The 20,834-nt window shown below is 37.8% G+C and overlaps 1 protein-coding gene across 8 annotated transcripts in view; it reads right to left on the bottom strand.

Annotated features, from left to right (window-relative positions):
• SRPK2 (SRSF protein kinase 2) overlaps window positions 1–20,834 on the bottom strand; it is a 228,973-nt gene that overhangs the window by 38,376 nt on the left and 169,763 nt on the right. For all 8 annotated transcript variants that reach the window (XM_058523749.1, XM_058523714.1, XM_058523730.1 and 5 more), the window contains 4 exons: window positions 6,647–6,755; window positions 5,857–5,944; window positions 5,549–5,636; window positions 1,795–1,901 (listed from right to left, as the gene is read on the bottom strand). In XM_058523749.1, coding sequence (XP_058379732.1) covers window positions 1,795–1,901; window positions 5,549–5,636; window positions 5,857–5,944; window positions 6,647–6,755 — 392 coding nt within the window. The remainder of the gene's footprint in view (window positions 1–1,794; window positions 1,902–5,548; window positions 5,637–5,856; window positions 5,945–6,646; window positions 6,756–20,834) is intronic.

Genomic DNA, 20,834 nt, shown 5'->3' with positions numbered 1-20,834 from the left:
CCAGAGCTCTTCGTCTCCAAAGCACAGTGTACAGGAATTACAGGGAGGCTAACACATTCATTAAATCACTTGTTCACTCAGCAAGTATGCATTAAAGCTCTATTCAACTCCAAGAATTTCATCTTTAGATTTACAGACTCTTTCAACTTGTAATATTTTCAGGATTTATCAGAGATAATTAAGAAATTTTTTTAGAGTTTTAACAAGATGATTTTTTTAGAGTTTCAAGTTGCCACTAATAGTTGTAAATACCAAAGTGTCATTTGGGGATCAAATAACTTCAATTAACATACGTAGTAACTTTCCTCCTCACTTACCGTGTATCTTCTTCTACATTAAAGGAAAACTACTGTTTTTTCACTTGAGATATTAGCCATGTTAAAATAATGAATTAAAATGGTACTATCTAAAATCTAAAAGGGAACAGACATATTATTAAACAAAAGCCAGCCACAAATCTACAGGAGGCAGGTATGTATACCTAACATAACACCACAGATAAGGACAGTACCCCACTGTGTACGCCAAGGCAGAGAGCCCTCCTCTCTCCAGCCCTCTTCTCAAACACCACCTACAGCATTAGAAAACAAGCTGCTGATCTGCAGCACAGGAAGACAAACGAAGAGATGAACTCACAGGCTGATTAGACAAAGCTACCTATACACAATTTCAGAAGCAAAATCTACGATGCTTTTACTAAACAAATTTAAGCTTCAAAGTTTTTATAAAATGCTTTCAAAAATCTCCTCATATGCATGCATGCAAATACTATCTACAATTGCTAGGAAAAAGGTTCTTTTTTAGGCACCCATCTCTTGAATTCACAATTCTTCACTTGCGCATCGAATCATTCCCCGATTCTTTTCTTATTTAAGAATTCTGGACCAAGGCCTGTATTTCAGGTCTAGAACCCCCTGGCAGGTCCAGCTCCAGCTTGGGGCCTGGGGGCAAGGGAGGGGTTCCAGACCACCTACTTGTCTTCTCAAGCAAACCATATATTACTCACTTTGCAGAATTATCCATGGTAATTATTCATTATATCAGAAGCGGTAATCTAGAATAAGTAATATCTACAACTTTCCTAATTTAGGCTGTAAGGGCAATGGGGAATACAGACTGATACATTCCATGCAGAAAACTGAATCTGGTAAACATTTCTAAGTAGAAGGAGCTCTTTCATATGTGTGTACTCTCATTCTATTAATATTTGCTGAAGCAGCATCGCCAAACCAGACCTTAGCTAAAGGTTTTCTTTTGTCAAGGCAATTGAACAAAGTACAAATCTAACTCAATACTTCCTATATAACTTAAACATTCTTTAAATTCTCTCTCATTTACCCTCCATCCAAAGATACTTAGAAATAGCAAATAAACACAATAAATTATCTATTTCTTATGAATTATTTTCTAAGGAACTAAGATAAGTGGCACATTTTATAGTAATGATACTGGATAAAACAATTTCTTATTATACCACATCACTTACCTTAAAAAAGATCAATACACCAAAGGAAATGTGTGCCTGACATTTACATATTGCTCCCTTTACAAGACAGAAAGGCACATCATCAAATAAATATAAAATTGATTTAACGAGTTAAAAATGCTATGCACTACATGTATATATTTTTAAAACAGGAATTATATACACATTAAAATATATATATGTGTATAGGTTTGTGAGTGTGTATACACACACACACATTTTTTTTAATGTAAAACCAGGAATTCGTGTTGGAAAACTAGCCAGTTAGGTACTGGGGAGGGGGTGGGGGCTGCCCTCATCAGCCTCACCTGTCGAATGATACTCTTCACACAACGTATGGGGAGGCCTTGGTAGTTGGACTTGATGATCCACTTGAGGAGATGGTGGCCAAGCACTTCAAAGACCATGCAGACATCTGGGACACGGTTAAGGATCATTTGTGGATATGTTTCCTGGAGTGATGCAGTTACTAAAAGCAGCATCACTGTGGCACTTGGCAAAACATTTATTTCTTTGTAAAACGCAACATCAGTCCTATCAATAATACCCAAAAGTGGTCATTTGCTGTTTCTCACCTAAATAAAATAATCTAACATTTACTAAGTACTTATTATGTGCCACATATTATTTAATGTGTATTCGTAACAACCTTAGGAAATAATGTACTTATCCCAACACAGAAATGAGGAGAGTAAACCTCAGAGAGTTTCGAGAACTTACCGCGTCACACAGTCCAGAGGCGGCCGAGCCATGACTAGCCCCACACTCACCTGTGCGCTCGCTCACATCACACACTCCTCCTTGACCATCAGCCTCAATGAACGTGAGCGAGACTGAAGCCTCATAGAAACTCATGAGGAAAACAATGAACAACTTCCCTGTCCTAAGTGTCCTGCCTGCCTACCTAAATTTCTAGTCCATAGGCCAGATGAAACACTTCATAAAACAGAAATTTACCAAACACATTGAAGACATTTAATTTTTTCCTTCAATAATATCTTTTGCTGCATAACTAGACAATTTTAATACTACAGGCAGTTCTTAAGAATATATGATCACAATATAAGACACGGCATTAAGACCAACCTATAATAATGAAATCTCAGGAACATGGTTTTTTTAAAAAACAAAAACAGAAATTCTAGTCAATCACTGACCCTCGGGGTCTATGACCCACCAAAGTCCATCATACAAATATATTCATGTCATTCATACAGGAAGATTTAAAATGGCTCTGAAACCCTTTAAGAGTATTTTGTTCACCCCTGGAGGCCTATAGATAGGCTATTAAAGAAGGTTAGTTGATTTAATATTTTTTTTTACAATACCTGCATCTACCACATCACAGTAACCATTGCTTTAAATATTTTTAATAAAAATAAGAAAAATATTTCTACAATGTTGGAGAACATACGAACTATAGATTTATGCATAGATCACCTAAAGCCAGAAGTTTCTTACTATATCCCTGGCTCATTATGAAAAACGGCAAACTATGGACCAAAGTTAGTAACAGACACAGATCCAAAGCCCAAGATTTCTAAATTATGAAGTAAGTCTTCGCAAAACAATGACAAATCTGGACTGCGATGGTTTCTTAGTATTTTATTTCACAGTAAAAAATAGCCACTAGAATATATATGCCAAAAAAACCTCCATTTACCTACAAATCAGACGGTTTCTCCAAAGAAACCTTCTCCCTGTGAGCCATCCCAGGAACTGCCTTGGCCATCTGATTCAACAGGAGGGGCTGCCTGCCTGCCCACAAACCAACAGGTTCCCTCAGAGAGCAGGGTCAGAGAAGGACGAGCTCTACCCTTCTAGCTACTAGAGGGAAAAATGCTCTCAGCAGTTAGCAGAAATGATCATGAGGCAAAGGGCAAGGTGACATCAGCAGTCACTGGTACATGCTAGTATCCTTGAGTCCAATCTCTAGAAGAAATACAAAAACTTCCTCAAATCCGTAGGGTATGAGGGGAGTTCTTCCCTAAGGGATCACGACTTAGCAGATACAGAAACAGGACGTTATTCTGGGGGTTAAGCTGGGAGAAGGCTTTGTCCTCAGGCTTCTGGAGCTTGAGCAGGTCAAACATCAAAATGCCGGATCTGTTCCAAACATGACATAAAGGAAAGAGAAAAAGATCAGGAAGGAGATGACCCTGGCTCTTGACACGCTTCTGGCACTCATCAGTCACAGGGTTCTGAATAAGCGGTTCACTACTCCTGAACCCGGGGAAACAAAGGTATCACCTATGTCAGTCACCCAAAGGGCTATCTTAGAGGATGCAGTGTGAAAACATGGAAAGTGCATTCTGGTGACTCACAGCATTGGCTCTTCTCTCCACGTGAGTCACGAGCTCTGAGCTCTGGGCTTGGGTTACTCTGCTGTCACTGCCCCAGCAGAGGGTGGGGGAAGATAAGACTCGAGTTCCTTCCCACAACCTCCAATCACCTCCTCCTGAGCCCCATAAAAACTGACAAGAATGCAAACAACTTATGAGGATCCCAGTCAAAACTGATATTTTCAAAACAAATAAGGAAGTCATAAGATGCCCTTGCCCTGTCACATTTCTTTTCCAAAAGACCCAAAATTAGGACAAAGCCATCCCTATTTAAGAAGCAAAAGGAACAACTAACCTTACAGCTAACTAAGAAACTTCCATCTTTCAAGAATCATCAATTTTCATCAGGATAATTTCTTTCTGAGAAAGCAAATACTCTGTATGATATTCTAAAAAAAAATAAAAAAAAGTAAATTGAACAATTTAATCTTTAAACAACTAAAGGAAGTTGATACAGACTTAAGGAGAAGAGGAAAGACTTAGAAAATAACCTTGATTATAGAATATAACTCATATAAGTGTTTGAAAAGTCATTTTTGCATTACCAAGTAAATTTGAATAAAGAGTATGATGTGATACCAAGAAATTATTTTTATTTTATTTGATGAGTTTTATGATTTTTTTTTTAGTTCATATTTTTCAAAGACACACATTGACATTTGTAGAGGTAAAAGAACATAACTTCTAGGACTTGTTTTGAAATAATTCAGCAAGAGAAAAAGGATAAAAGAAGCAGTTGTGGCCAGACCTTGATAATTATTGAATTTGAGTGTCGGATTTATAGAAATTCACTGTACTACACTCTCTAATTTTATGTATGTTAGAAACTTTACATTATAAATGGTTTTTTTTTTTTTTAAGATTTTATTTATTTATTTTTCCCCCAAAGCCCCAGTAGATAGTTGTATGCTGGAGCTGCACATCCTTCCAGTTGCTGCATGTGGGACGCGGCCTCAGCATGGCCGGAGAAGCGGCGCGCCGGTGCCCGCCCGGGATCCGAACCCGGGCCGCCAGCAGCAGAGCGCGCGCACCCAACCGCCAAGCCACGGGGCCGGCCCCACATTATAAATGTTTTTAAAGGAAACAATGGAGGTCTCTTCCATTAAGCACTGGCTTATGTTAGATTTACCAACTACTACAGAAAACACATCACTTTACTTTTATCAGGCTTTTCCAAAGTAGACAAACTAGGAGCAAAATAAATAAAACCAAAATACTGCCATATTCACCTGGCAGAAAGACAGTCCTCTGCAGGAGCAAGTGCAACTCTGCTATGTCGACATTCGCAGAGCATTTCTCTTTTTATTGCCTCAACCTCACATGATTCTCTGCAGCTACTGGGGAATACATAGCCCTTGTGTACTGATTTTTAAAAGTTTAAAGCAAAAAGAAGTGCTGGTGTGCACTTCCATCTACCACTGCAAAATAAACTTCACTAGAATTAATAAAAAACATTAACTAATTCTATGCCAAAATAAGTCAGGTTGTTGTAAAAATAATTTTATAAGACGCGACTACACCAAAAAGCCCCAAAGGGCCCTTGCACACCACTCCAGGCGCACCATCTTGTAACACCGTGCAGCGACACTAGAGGCTTGATGCGGAGCGACACAGCAGCAAACAGAAGTTTGCTTGAAATATTTCCTGTTTTTTAAAGTAAAAAGAAAAACTATCATATAATTCAGCCATTAAGAAGTAACAGAACTGTCAGAAAGGATACGTATCCCATTCATGCCTGAAATCTTGAAGTCATCTATTAGCTGCACTACCATGTCTTTATTTGGGTCACTGGGATCACTTTCTCGAACCTATGGGAAAAAAACGAATTCAAGAACAGAAGCATTTAAGACCGAAAGTCATTTCCATTATTAAATTGTTTTAATAAAAGTGATGCTTTTAGAAATAAGATTCAGTATTTGAACTTATAAAAAATAAACACAATTTTAATTTAGTAAAACCCAGAAAAATCCCTCTGAAATTTTAAGTCATTAATTTTTCTTGTATCATTCACATTTTTGTAGTACTTACACATTTGAGCAACTTTATTTCATCCAAGGCTGTCTCCGTATAATGCTGGGCGCTTTTTACAACTTTCATTGCAACAAATCTTTTCCCCCTTTAAAAAAAATGCATATCAGCAGAAGTGATCATTATAATGAGATCTATCCAATAAATGGAAACCTTTAATAAGCTTTCCTTTAAAATAGTACTTTTCAAATTGTGGAGCCACAATTAAGCAGTGGGTTCATGGGTCAATACAATCTCTTTTTTACTTTGTGTTTCTGTTTTTTTCCTAATAAAAATAAGGTAGACTAGAAAAATGTCAGAGTTCATCACATATAGTAAGGGTAAGATCTTGTAACACTTTTGTTTCAGTTCATACACACACAAGACATGTATATGAGTACTGGCTAGCAATGCAGTTTCATACTATGGGTCATGGCTTCAAAAAAAAAAGTCAGAGACCACTGATTTGAAAGGTCTATACATTATTATTTTATATTTGAATGTTTTTTCTGGTACAGATGAATTAATAAGAAAAACAGTATGACCCCAATGTAATGTAATTTCAATGAATAAGCTTCAGATACAAAGCCAGAAGAAAGTTAACACTGTAAGATAAAGTTGATATTTTAAGATAACAGGCCAATAAACTTCCAATGGGGGGCGGGGGGGAGTCTAGCTAGGAGGAGCAGGCCTGTGCTAAGCACTTCACATGCCACGACAGAAGTAGGTGTGCCCTCAGCCACACCTTGTTGTCAAACAAAGATGCTGACCTAAACCAGGAATCAGACACACAAATGACAAAAACACTTACTGCATATCCCAGCACAGCCAGACAGTGGAGAAGTGTCCCCATCCCAGCTTCCTAATAACATGATACCGGCCATTGAAGAGGTCTCCAATTTTCACTGGATGATAGCCACCTTTTATTTAAAAAAAAAAATTAAATTTCAGAAAAATAGTAATAGAATCTCATCTCTGTCAGTTCTTGGTATCATTAAAGAAAGCTCTAAATAATAAAATCAGATTAAAACATGTTTAATAACAACATTTTTTTCAAGAATATCTTTCATCAAGAGAAAAATGTCCTATGCCTTTCTATTAGGCTTTTTGTTTTAATTTAATTTAAAAAGGCAACGAACCATCCAGCACTCCATAACAATGACTTCAGGTTTTACATTTAAGTCTAGGTGTACACAGTACACATACACCAGCTCCTGACATTTCCAAACCACCTTTTTTCCTTCTAAGCAATAAGTTAAACACAAAGTCTTTTTGGGTCACTACAACATAACTCACCAAAATAAAAGATGTGTACTCGGCATAATTCCACATACACCAGTAGTTTAAGCATAACCAACAAGGACAGGTATAATGTATGACAATCTTCCCTCCACCAGAGCTCGCTCCTCCCACTACTCTTCCTCCGACCTCCAACTCCTGACCTCAAACTCCTGCCGGGAAACAGGGTGGGGAGGGAGAGAGGGCACCCTGTTAAGGTAGACTCTTGGCGGAGGTGAGGGGGCTTCCTGGCATAAAAAAGGACCTTCACTTTGCTTCTGTAAGTAAAATAAGCAGGCTCCGAACTAGCATGTATAATATGACACCATTTTTGTGAAACACACAAGAAAAAGTCTAGGAGGATAAGATGTCAGCAACAAACATCTCCGGTTATAAAATAACTCTTTTTATCTATATTTTATTCTTTTTATCTATGTTTTTCAATTTTTTTCTAAAACAAACAATACTCTTCTACTTTTTATTTTTTTAACATCTATTGCTTTTTTATTGCAAAGATGTTATTTCTCATTTTTTAAATCTGCAGAATTCTTAGAAATCACTCAAGAAAGACATGGATGCTTCATGCGTAGTGTTGAGTGGTTCAAGGCAGGTGCAGGAAGTATCTAAAACACATCCTTCAATACATCTGTGTAACTCTCAGAGGCCTAGAGCAATACTTCAAGAAATATTATGAATGTTTATGAATATTTAAATTGTGTTGAATTACTGAAGCAGAAATTTAACCAGATACTCAGTTTCTAAGATTCTTACTCTCATACCACTATACTTGCTTTTCCCGGATTTTAATATCAAAGTCTATGACAATATTTTGGGTAAAAGATATGAACTAAAAGATAGTAAATTAGGGATAAAATATAGCAAATTATTAAATGGATGGATGGGTGTTAATTAAACTTATTGTGGCAATCATTTTGCAATATACACGTGTGTCAAGTCATTATGCTGCACACCTTAAACTTACAGTGTTGTATGTCAATTATATCTCAATAAAATTGGAAGAAAAAAATGGCTTATTACTTCCTTAGAAGGTTGAATTAAAATTAAAGTGGGCTCTGAGTTTCCATCAGTTTTATTTTTATTTATTTTTTTAAATTTTATTTATTTATTTTTTTCCCACAAAGCCCCAGTAGATAGTTGTATGTCATAGCTGCACATCCTTCTAGTTGCTGTATGTGGGACGTGGCCCCAGCATGGCCGGAGAAGCGGTGCGTCAGTGTGCGCCCAGGATCCGAACCCAGGCCGCCAGTGGCGGAGCGTGCATACTTAACCGCTAAGCCACGGGGCCGGCCCCTCCATCAGTTTTAAACCATTAAAATTAACACTAAAAAGGAGGAAAATAAAACTATCATTTTTCAAGTACGAATTAGGGGTACTGTGCTAGGCACTTTATTTTCAAAATCAAGTTCCATAAAATGAAAGGAAACTAAAACAGGTTGCAGGTATTCCACGGTGTGGGGAAGGGGGGGTGGCGGAAGAAGGGAGGAGAAGTTCTATTTGGGAAATGCCAAGTTCAACAAAGCAAAGCAGATTTCTTGACCAACGGGGTTCTCAGAGCCCAATGTCTTCATCCACAGCAGGAACCTCCAAGAGAAGAAGAGAGCAGGCTGCACACTCCAGACATATTCGCTCATGAAAGCACCTCTTCAAGGACCTAGTCACATTTCACAACACAAGGTATCCAGGAAACACTGATGCCTATGTCATTTCTCACAACCACTCCGCAGACAGATGGTATCATTTCTATGCTGCTGAAGTCCGCATAAGTCTCAGAGACGGTGGGTAGTAGCTACAGGACTGGAAACTGGGTCTGACTCCCAAGTCCATGCTCTGTCCACCTTGAGGAAAGCGGTCCGTTTTCAACAGCCGGAGAGGACTGTTTCCTGGGCTCGGCACACAGGGAACACTTGATAGCTTAATTAAAAGCTATTTACTACTTAATTGCATATTATTGCTAAAATTAAGCCTCTAAATTTAAAAATAATTTAATTATGCATAAAGAGAAGAAACTTGTTTCCCCATTATATGTTTCAGATTTGAATTCTCAAACAGCCAGAGTGTGCACATGAGAGCAAACATAGGAGAGGACTATTTCCAATGCAATCACAGCATAAGCGCAGCCGTTCCTTTTCTCAATGGGACTTTGCAAGTTGAACAAGAAATTACTAGTTTAGTCCAGTTATCTCAGGAGCCCACAGGCTGGCTAAGAATATTGTGCCTAAAAATAGGCCGACTAAACAAAAGGGGCATAAAAGTAATTTTTAAATACAAATATAAAAACAAGTGAAAGTACTAAACACTTATCCAACTTGTATTCTGTAAAGTTGACGTACACAATTTCAAATCTATATTTTATATATTCTCATATCCTAACTCCCAGATTTCTACAGAAAATGATACTTTTCTGACCATTTTTCAATCTCTTCTCACAAAATGGTAACTAACACTGATGCTGCCAAAAGGCTGTAGCATGTTTCCCCGACACAGACCACACCAACTTAACCAACACTCTGGGAATTAGGGTGGACACTAAAATGGACACTCCAGTAACTCTGACAGAAAATTCTCCAGTTCCCTGAGATCAGCAAACAATGTGCACCATAGTGGCCATTAGCAGTGGACACCCCCATGACCCACAACACTGTCTAGCACACAAGGAATCCTGAGAACGGCCAGAGACTAGCCAAGGCCCCTCCTCCTGCTGCTTTACCAACAGGCAGTACAGGAGTACAGAAAACATCAGCGCTACCCGTGGACCCTGCTCATGGCATCAGGCAGAGGACCAGAAAGAGCACCTGAGGACCACCATGACTTAGGGGTTTGTAATATATTTGTACTTCACTATTTGTACTATTTAATATGAAAATAACGTATTTAACACTTAGAAGTTTTCCTTTTATTCTTAAAAGATAAATATTAGATTGGATTACAAACACAAGAGAACAAGAGTGGACTGTTCAGTGCTCCGGTTCCTTCTCTGACTCCCATTCCTCCAGCACACCCAAGAAAATTATGTAAAGCTCTCTCTCTCTATGTATCATATATATCTATATCTATATATCTATATCTATCTATCTATCTATATATATCATAAAGCTCTACCTATACTATTAATAAGGCTCCAAAGAAGACAATTCTAAAACAATCCTTCTTACCTGTTTGGGGGGAATTGTTGGTTGACAATAAAGACAACTCCCTTTTCCTCGCCAAGCAAAAAACAGATTCAATTTGTAAGAGTGAACCAAAAGTCCAAAGCTCTATCATAGACAATAGTCTGTAAGGATTTTCAGCAAAGTCTCTATTTCCTACTAAAGAGAGTATTAAGTATTCATTTTTTTCTCAGCCCTCTGATAGTGAGATTTCTCTCCACAACCAATGAAGGCTTTCAAAGGTCTAAGGAAAGATTTGAGAATCACCTCCAACACAACACACAAAGGAAGGTGTGCAGGACCAGATGGCTTCTCTGGAGAATTTTACCAAACATTCAAAGAAGATTTAATATTTATCCTTCTCAAACTATTCCAAAAAAATAGAGGAAGATGTAACACTTCCTAACACATTCTACGAAGTCAACATCACTCTGATACCAAAGCCAGACAAGGACAATACAAAGAAGGAACAATACAGGCCAATATCGCTGATGAACCTAGATGCAAAAATACTGAACAAAATATTGGCAAACCAAATACAGCAACACATTAAAAAGATCATACACCATGATCAAGTGGGATTTATACCAGGGACACAGGGATGGTTCAACATCCGCAAATCAATCAACATGATACACCACATTAACAAAACGAGGAATGAAAACCATAGGATCATCTCAATAGAGGCAGAGAAAGCATTTAACAAGATCCAACATCCATTTATGATAAAAACTCTCAACAAAATGGGTATAGAAGGAAAGTACCTCAACATACTAAAGGCCACATATGACAAACCCTCAGCCAACATCAAACTCAATGGGGAAAAACTGAAAGCCATCCCTCTGAGAACAGGAACAAGACAAGGGTGCCCACTCTCGCCACTCTTATTCCACATAGTACTAGAGGTTCTGGCCAGAGCAATTAGGCAAGAAAAAGGAATAAAAAGAATACAAACAGGGGCCGGCTCCGTGGCTTAGCGGTTAAGTGCACGCGCTCCGCTACTGGCGGCCTGGGTTCAGATCCCGGGTGCGCAACGACGCACTGCTTGTCTGGCCATGCTGAGGCGGTGTCCCACATACAGCAACTAGAAGGATGTGCAACTATGACATACAACTATCTACTGGGGCTTTGGGGAGAAAAAGGAGAAAAAAAAAGGAGGAGGATTGGCAATAGATATTAGCTCAGGGCCGGTCTTCCTCAGCAAAAAGAGGAAGTTGGCATGGATGTTAGCTCAGGGCTGATCTTCCTCACAAAAGAAAAAAAAAAAAAAGAATCCAAACAGGCAATGAAGAAGTGAAACTCTCACTGTTTGCAGATGACATGATTTTATATACAGAAAACCCTAAAGAATCCATTGGAAAACTATTAGAAATAATCAACAACTACAGCAAAGTTGCAGGGTACAAAATCAACTTACAAAAATCAGTTGCATTTCTTTACTCTAATAACAAACTAACAGAAAGAGAACTCAAAAAAATAATTCCATTTACAAACTTAACAAAAAGAATAAAATATCTAGGAATAAATTTAACCAAGGAGGTGAAAGACCTATACAATGAAAACTAAAAGACATTATTGAAAGAAATCGCTGATGACATAAAGAGTGGAAAGATATTCCATGCACATGGATTGGAAGAATAAACATAGTTAAAATGTCCATACTACCTAAAGCAATCTACAGATTCAATGCAATCAAATTCAGAATCCCCATGACATTCTTCAAGGAAAGAGAACAAAGAATCCTAAAATTCATAGGGGGCAACAAAAGACCTCGAATAGCTAAAGCAATCCTGACAAAAAAGAACAAGGCTGGAGGCATCACAATCCCTGACTTCCAAATATACTACAAAGCTGTAATAATCAAAACAGCAGGCAGGGCCAGCCCGGAGGCACAAGTGGTTAAGTACGAGTGCTCCACTTCGGCAGCCCAGGGTTCGCAGGTTTGGATCCCAGGCGTGGACTGAGGCACTGCTTGTCAAGCCGTGCTGTGGCAGTGGCCTATATAAAGTAGAGGAAGATGGGCACGGATGTTAGCCCAGGGCCAATCTTCGTGAGCAAAAAGAGGAGGACTGGCAACGGATGTTAGCTCAGGGGTAATCCTCCTCACCGAAAAAAAAAAAAAAAAAAAACCACCCAGCATGGTACTGGTACAAAAACAGACACATAGATCAATGGAACAGAATTGAAAGTCCAAAAGTAAAACCACACATATATGGACAGCTAATCTTGGCAGCTAATCTTTGGCAAAGGAGCTAAGAACATAGAATGGAGAAAGGAAATTCTCTTCAATAAATGGTACTGGGAAAACTAGACAGCCACATGCAAAAGAATGAAAGTGGACCACCTGCTTAGGCCATTCACAAAAATCAACTCAAAATGGATCAAAGACTTGAAGGTGAGACTTGAAACTATGAAACTCCAAGAAGAAAATATAGGCAGAACACTCTCTGACATCGGTCTTAGAGGGATCTTTTTGAATTCCATGTCAACTCAACTAGAGAAACAAAAGAAAAACAAGTGGGACTTCATCCGACTAAAGAGCTTCTGCAAGACAAACGAAACAAGGATCAAAATGAAAAGACAACCCACCAGCTGGGAGAAGATATCTGCAAATCATATATCCGAGAAGGGGTTAATCTCCATAATATATAAAGAACTCACACAACTGAACAACAAACAAACAAACAATCCAATCAAAAAATGGGCAGAGGAAATGAACAGACATTTCCCCATGGAAGATATACAGATGACCAACAGGCATATGAAAAGATGTTCAACATCACTCATCATCAGGGAAATGCAAATCAAAACTACACTAAGATATGACCTTCCACCTGTGAGAATGGCTATAATCACCAAGACAAAAAATGACAAATGTTCGAGAGGATGTGGAGAAAAGGGAACCCTCATTCACTGCTGGCGGGAAAGCAAACTGGTACAGCCTCTATGGAAAACAGTATGGAGATTCCTCAAAAAATTAAAAATAGAAATACCTTATGATCCAGCTATCCCACTTCTGAGTATCTATCCTAAGAACTTGAAATCAACAATCCAAAGAGGCTTATGCACCTCTATGTTCACTGCAGCATTATTCACTATAGCCAAGACATGGAAGCAACCCAAGCAATCAACGACAGATGATTAGGTAAAGAAGATGTGGTATATATATACAATGGAATACTACTTGGCCATTAAAAAAGAGACAGAAAATCGTCCTATTTGCAACAACACGGATGGACCTGGAGGGTATTATGTTAAGTGAAATAAGACAGACAGAGAAAGACAAACATTGTATCACTTCACTCATATGTGGAATATAAACAAACACGAGGACAGAGAGAACAGTTTGGTGGATACCAGGGGGAAGGAGGTTGGGGGGTGGCCCCAAGGGGTGAAGGGGCGCATCTATATAGTGACTGACAAATAATAATGTACAATTAGAACCTCATAGGGACTGGCCCCGTGGCGTAATGGTTAAGTGCGCGCTCTGCTGCTGGTGGCCCGGGTTCGGATCCCGGGCGCGCACTGATGCATCACTTGTCAGGCCATGCTGTGGCGGCGTCCCATATAAAGTGGAGGAAGATGGGCACAGATGTTAGCCCAGGGCCAGTCTTCCTCAGCAAAAAAAAAAAAAAAAAAAAAAAAAGGAGGATTGGCAGGGATGTTAGCTCAGGGCTGATCTTCCTCACCAAAAGAAAAAAATATTGGGGTCAGCCCCGTGGCATAGTACTTAAGTGTGCGCGCTCCGCTGCTGGTAGCCTGGGTTTGGATCCTGGGCGTGCACCGATGCACCGCTTGTCAGGCCATGCTGTGGCGGCATCCCATATAAAGTGGAGGAAGATGGGCACAGATGTTAGCACAGGGCCAGTGTTCCTCAGCAAAAAGAGGAGGACTGGCAGGGGTGTTAGCTCAGGGCTGATCTTCCTTACCAAAAAAAAAAAAAAAAAAAGAAAACCTCACAATGTTATAAACTATTATGACATCAATTAAAAAAAACCAGGAAGGTGTGGTAAAAAGAAATTTGCTTACAGGATGATAACACAGACACATTTTGGCTTACTGAAGATTTCAATATTCCCTTCCAGAAAAATTAATAGAACAAATAGACAAAAAAGCAATTAAGGATAAGACCATATATAGGGCCATAAAACAAGTTTCAGTAGAAATTAAAAGATTCAAGTCACATAAAGCACGTTCTCAGACCACAATGGAATTAAATTAGAAACCAATAAGAGAAAACACCCCCCAAGGTGAGAAACCAACATGCTTCAAAATAACCCATGGGATAAAGAAGAAATCAAACAGAAATTATAAAGTATTTTACATTAAATGAAAATGAAAACATAACATATCAGAATCTGCGAAATGCTGCTAAAGCAGAACTTGGAGGAAAATTTAGAGCACTAAATGCCTATGAGAAAAGAAGATCTCAAATGAATGCCCTCAGTTTCCACCTTAGGAGACTAGAAAAAGGTAAGCAAATGTAACCCAAAGTAAGCAGAAGAAAGAAAATAACACAGATATGAGCTGTAATCAATGAAATGAAAAGCATAAAAACAATAGAGAAAATCAGTTAAACCAGAAGCTGGTTCTTTGAGAAAATAAAAATAATTAATAAACTTCTGGCCAGGCTGACCAGGAAAAAAAAAAAAGAAAGAAAACGCAAATTACCAACACAAGGAATGAGTTAGGGGACATCACTACATATTTTACAGATATTAATATGATAAAAGAATATTACAATTTTATACCTATAAATATGAAAACTTAAGATGAAACGGACAAACACCGTGAAAGACACAAAATACCCAAGTTCCAATCAAGAATACATACCTAAATAACTCTATTTATTTTAAAAAATAAATCTGCAGTTAAAAACCTTCCCATAAAAAATGAATTGGTGAATTCTCCCAAACATTTATGGGAAAAATACTAACAATTCTACACACTCTTCCTGAAAACTGAAAAGGAGGAAATACTCCCAGTCTCATTCTATGAAGCCAGCATTACTTGGTTCCAAAGCCTGGTAAAGACATTATAAGAAAGCTACAGACCAATTTTCCTTATGATGTAGATACAAAAATTCAAGACAAAATTTCACCAAATCCTATTAAACAACATACAAAAAGAATAATACGTAACGACCAAGTGGGGTCTACTCCAGGAATGAAAATTTGGTTTAACATTAAAAAATCAATGGATTTAATTCACCATAATTAACATACCAAAAAAGAAAAACCATATGATCAGAGAAAAAAACCTTTCACGATAACCAACATGCACTCCTGATTAAAATTCTCAACAAAGCCGGAACAGAAGAACATCTATGAAAAACTACAGATAAGATCAGACTTCAAGGTGAAAGACCTGATCAGGAACAAGATAAGTTCCAACAAGTGCTCTCACCACTTTGATGCAACTGGAAAAGAAAGAGTAAAACTGTCTTTATTCACAGACAACATGATTGTCTATATGGAAAAGTTGAAGGAGTCTGTAAAGAAGCTACTAAAACCAGTAGCGACAACAGGCAGCAGGACATTAGCTCAATATATAAAAATCAACTGTATTTCTATACCAGCAATCAACAATGAGAAATTGAAATCTTCAAAACATATCATTTACAATAGCATAGAAAATATGAAATACCCAGGGATAAATCTGTCAAAACATGGGAAAAACCTGTACAGTGAAAACTACAAAACACTGCTGAAAGAAATTAAAGAAAACCTAAATAAAATGGAGAGATGCACTGTGTTAATGAGTTAAAAGTCTCAACGCTGTTAAGATGTCAGCTATCCCCAAATTGATTTACAGACTCAACGCTATCCTAGTCAAAACTCCAAAGGCTTTGCTGTAGACAGTGACAACTGATTCTACAGCTCGTATGGAAATATAAAGCACTGATTTTGGGCAAAGGTGCAAAGGCAGTTCAGTGGAGAAAGGAGAGACTTCTCAACAAACGGTGCTGAAACAACTGGATATCCCTATGTCAAAAAAAAAAAAACAATTAAAGAAAACTTCTATACCTCACATCATATGCAATTAACTCAAAATGGATCAAAGACCTAACTGTAAAACCTAAAACCACAGAATTTCTAGAAGAAAGCATAGGAGAAAACCTTTGTAACCTTGTGTTAAGCAAAGATTTCTTAGGATACCAAAAGCATAATCCATGAAAGAATCAAGTGATAAATTGGACTTCATCAAAATTAAAGACTTTGCTTTTTGAAAGATACTGTTAAGAGAAGGAAAAGGCAAACCATCGACTGTTAGAAAATATTTGCAACACATATAATTGATAAGGGCTTGTAATATCAGCTTTATTTTGCATTAATTACTAATGAGGTTGAGCCTCATTTTTTATGTTTATTGTGGCTACTCATGTTTTCTCTTGTGTAAAATATCTCTTAAATGATTTTGATCATTTTTCTAATGGGCTGTTTATCTTATTATCGTTTGTAGATATTCCCTCTCTATTCTAAATACTAATTCCTTCTTGGTTATACATGCAACTCAGCTAATATTAACCACTTCTTTAAAAGACCTGATAAAGTAGAAATGGAAACATGACATGCAGAGAAATTGATGAAATTTTTCTGATGACTTGCTATTATGTTATGTACTAGCCAGAACCTCTCTTCATTAAAAAAAAAATCATCCAGGACATATATAACCAATCTTGTTATTTTTATGAAATGATAACTCAATAGATTATTAAGCTGTGGAAACATGTGAAGGACATCAAGAACTGCAAAGAAATCTTAAACTTTGCCAAATAGGTCTATTGTTAATATTATAAACATTTTGAAATATCCCATTTATACTGCAAGATAAAGCAAAGAAGTAAATATATTAATGTTATTATGGAACCAAGATTTTCAATATAAAAGAGCTAAAGTATAGAAGTTAAAAAAAAAACCTATACAGGGGCCGGCCCGGTGGCGCAAGCGGTTAAGTGCGCGCGCTCCGCTGCGGCGGCCCGGGGTTCGCTGGTTCGGATCCCGGGCGCGCACCGACGCACTGCTTGGTAAGCCATGCTGTGGCGGCGTCCCATATAAAGTGGAGGAAGATAGGCACCGATGTTAGCCCAGGGCCGTCTTCCTCAGCAAAAAAAGAAGAGGATTGGCGGATGTTAGCTCAGGGCTGATCTCCTCACAAAAAAAAAAAAAAAAAAAAAAAACCTATACAGTTAAATACAGACTGGAAATATCACTATGAACTCATTTAAAATAGCTATTTCCTTGCACAGTCTTGTGAAAAGGCCTAGAAATGACATCTTTGTAATGATAAAACTACCTAATGCATATACACATATATATACCTATATATGTATGTGTTTGTGTGCATGTACACAAGCACACACACAAGGCATTCCCTAACAAAAGGAACCAGCCTCCTTAGAAAAACTGCTGGTTCTAGGTCTGAGCTGGGAAAGTTTAAGGTGAGCCTGAGATACCATGTTGTACCAGAAAGCAGGAAAGTACTCAGATAAATGCGGTCATTCATAACAAAAGGAGAGAGAAGGTGAAGGGCTCCCACAGACTAAATGTGGGACAACTTGAGTATTAAAAAGAATAACTGAAATGGATTATACCACGTTGAATAAATAAAAATCCACAAGTCGATGCATGGCGGGGAGGGGAGGGCTTGGGAGGGGAGGTCTTGCACAGAAGAATGTTAGCTAATAAAAGAAGAAAACGATAGAACTAGAAAAATCACCATTTTTTATAACTCACAGTATAATTGACTTGGCCCAGAATCATCCATCGATGATTAAACTTTCAGGTCAAATTCTTACAACGGAACAGATAGTTTTGTATGGAGCCACAGTAACAGCACCACAGAATACTTACTAACTGCAAAGTAGAAAACAGACCTTCCAACAGAGACATCTGGCAGTCACCACTTCAACTAAGTGACTAATAGTGAGACAATCTGTGATGTAATATGAAACACACAGCCTTACCTAAGAAATGTTACGGCCACAAGTGTTTAACTTGAATTTAATCAAGTCTCTAGACATAAATTCAAGTTTATAGCAAGTAAAGCTAGAGGAAACATATGACATGAAGAATCATACAAATCCAGAAAGTGACTGTCTAAACAAAAAGACAACTGTTCAATACCATGGAATTGGCAGAAAGAAGAGGAGGCTGGTTCCTAGATTAAAAGGATTAAAGAAATATAATGATCAATGTAATGGGTAAAACTCTGATTGGATCCTAGATTTAAAAAGGAAAAGAAAAAGGTGTAAAAGACATTTTTTGAGACAATTAGATAAATTTAAATAAGAAATGGATTTTATACATTATATAATTATTAATTTTCTTAGGTGTAACAATGACATTATGGTTATATAATAGAAGAATGCCACATCTGAGTTGTGAAAAATGTTTGTAGGTGATGTCAAATAAAAATGTTGAGATCTAAGAAAACACTATTTTCTTCATTAGTAATTTAAAGTACAATTTAAATCCCACACACTCCAGTAGAAACATTAATAACAACACTAAATGCAAAAAGGCAGTATAAACAAGGGTATAAAAATAACCCTAGGGGCCAGCCCCGTGGCGTAGCAGTTAAGTTCGTGCAGTTAAGTTCGCGCGCTCTGCTTCGGCAGGCCGGGCTTCGCAGGTTCGGATCCCGGGCACAGACCAATGCACTGCCTGTCAAGTCATGCTGTGGTGGCGTGCCATATAAAGTAGAGGAAGATGGGCATGGATGTGAGCCCGGGGCCAATCTTCCTTAGCAAAAAGAGAAAGACTGCCATTGGATGTTAGCTCAGGGCTCATCTTCCTCAAAAAAAATAACCCTAATATCTTCTAAAATATACTGAAGTTTATATTTTCACTTTTCTAGAAGAGACCCTCAAAGACGACAGAGCCCACAATGGAAATGCAAGTCACACTCTGGGGCAAGCCAGACTCTGAAACCCTGATCTCCACATTCTACATTCTAGAACACTCCTGAGTCATTTCTCAATCCAGTGAGAATACTTTAGAACACAGTATTTTAAGTGCACCTTGGGGGTCAGTAGGAGTCCTTAAAATGCACAGAAGTTAACATCAGATCATAAATGGCTAACGGTTATTTTCAAGACACCAAGTCTAGAGATTTACTTGACTCGGTAAGTTGGGTCACAAGCTTTCCTTCTCATACATACACATATAACTAAGTGTTCAATTTCACTGCAAATATTTTGAGCATACTAACACCCTACAAATCTCAGAATTCACATCTCAAGAGAGTTAATGAACACATTTTGTATCTATTACCAACACTACTGCTTCTTAAATACATAGTGCCAGACACAGCCATTTGTCTCTTCAGTGTATCTTCGATAAGAGAATCTAAACCATTGCTCCACTAAAAAAACTGTTATAAAACTTACCTTTAAATTAAAAAATACAGTCTATGCCTATACAATGAAAACTACAAGACATTATTGAAAGAAATCGATGATGACATAAAGAAATGGACAGACATCCCATGCACATGGATTGGAAGAATAAACATAGTTAAAATGTCTATATTACCTAAAGCAATCTACAGATTCAATGCAATCCCAATCAGAATCCCAATGACACTCTTCACGGAAATAGAAGAAAGAATACTAAAATTCATATCGGGCAACAAAAGACCCCGAATAGCTACAGCAATCCTAAGAAAAAAGAACAAAGCAGGAGGCATCACAACCTCCCACTACAAAACATACTACAAAGCAAAGCAATAGTAACCAAAACAGCATGGTACTGGTACAAAAACAGACACACAGATCAATGGAACAGAATTGAAAGCCCAGAAATAAAACCACACATATACGGACAGCTAATTTTCGACAAAAGAGCTAAGAACATACAATGGAGAAAGGAAAGTCTCTTCAATAAATGGTGTTGGGAAAACTGGACAGCCACATGCAAAAGAATGAAAGTGGACCATCTGCTATTGCCATTCACAAAAATTAACTCAAAATGGATCAAAGACCTGAAGGTGAGACCTGAAACTGTAAAACTCATAGAAAAAAATACAGGCAACACACTATTTGACATTGGTCATAAAGGAATCTTTTCGGATGACATGCCTACCCAGACTAGGGAAACTAAAGGAAAAATAAACAAGTGAGACTTTATCAGATTAAAGAGCTTCTGCAAGACAAACGAAACCAGAATCAAGATGAACAGACAACCCACAAGCTGGGAGAGAATATTTGCAAAACATATATCCAACAAGGGGTTGATCTCCATAATATATAAAAAACTCACACAATTGAACAACAAAAAAACAAACAACCCGATCAAAAAATGGGCAGAGGAAATGAACAGACACTTCTCTAAAGAAGATATACAGATGGCCAATAGGCACATGAAAAGATGTTCAACATCACTAACCATCAGGGAAACGCAAGTCAAAACGACACTAAGATATCACCTTACACCCGTTAGAATGGCTATAATCACCAAGATAAAAAACAACAAATGTTGGAGAGGATGTGGAGAAACAGGAACACTCATACACAGCTGGTGGGAATGCAAACTGGTGCAGCCTCTATGGAAA

The sequence above is a fragment of the Diceros bicornis genome, chromosome 3 (assembly GCF_020826845.1).
Source record: "Diceros bicornis minor isolate mBicDic1 chromosome 3, mDicBic1.mat.cur, whole genome shotgun sequence".
In the NCBI taxonomy this organism is placed as follows: domain Eukaryota; kingdom Metazoa; phylum Chordata; class Mammalia; order Perissodactyla; family Rhinocerotidae; genus Diceros; species Diceros bicornis.
The sequence above is the reverse complement of the archived record's forward strand: the minus strand, read 5'-3'. Positions and strand labels throughout refer to the sequence as shown.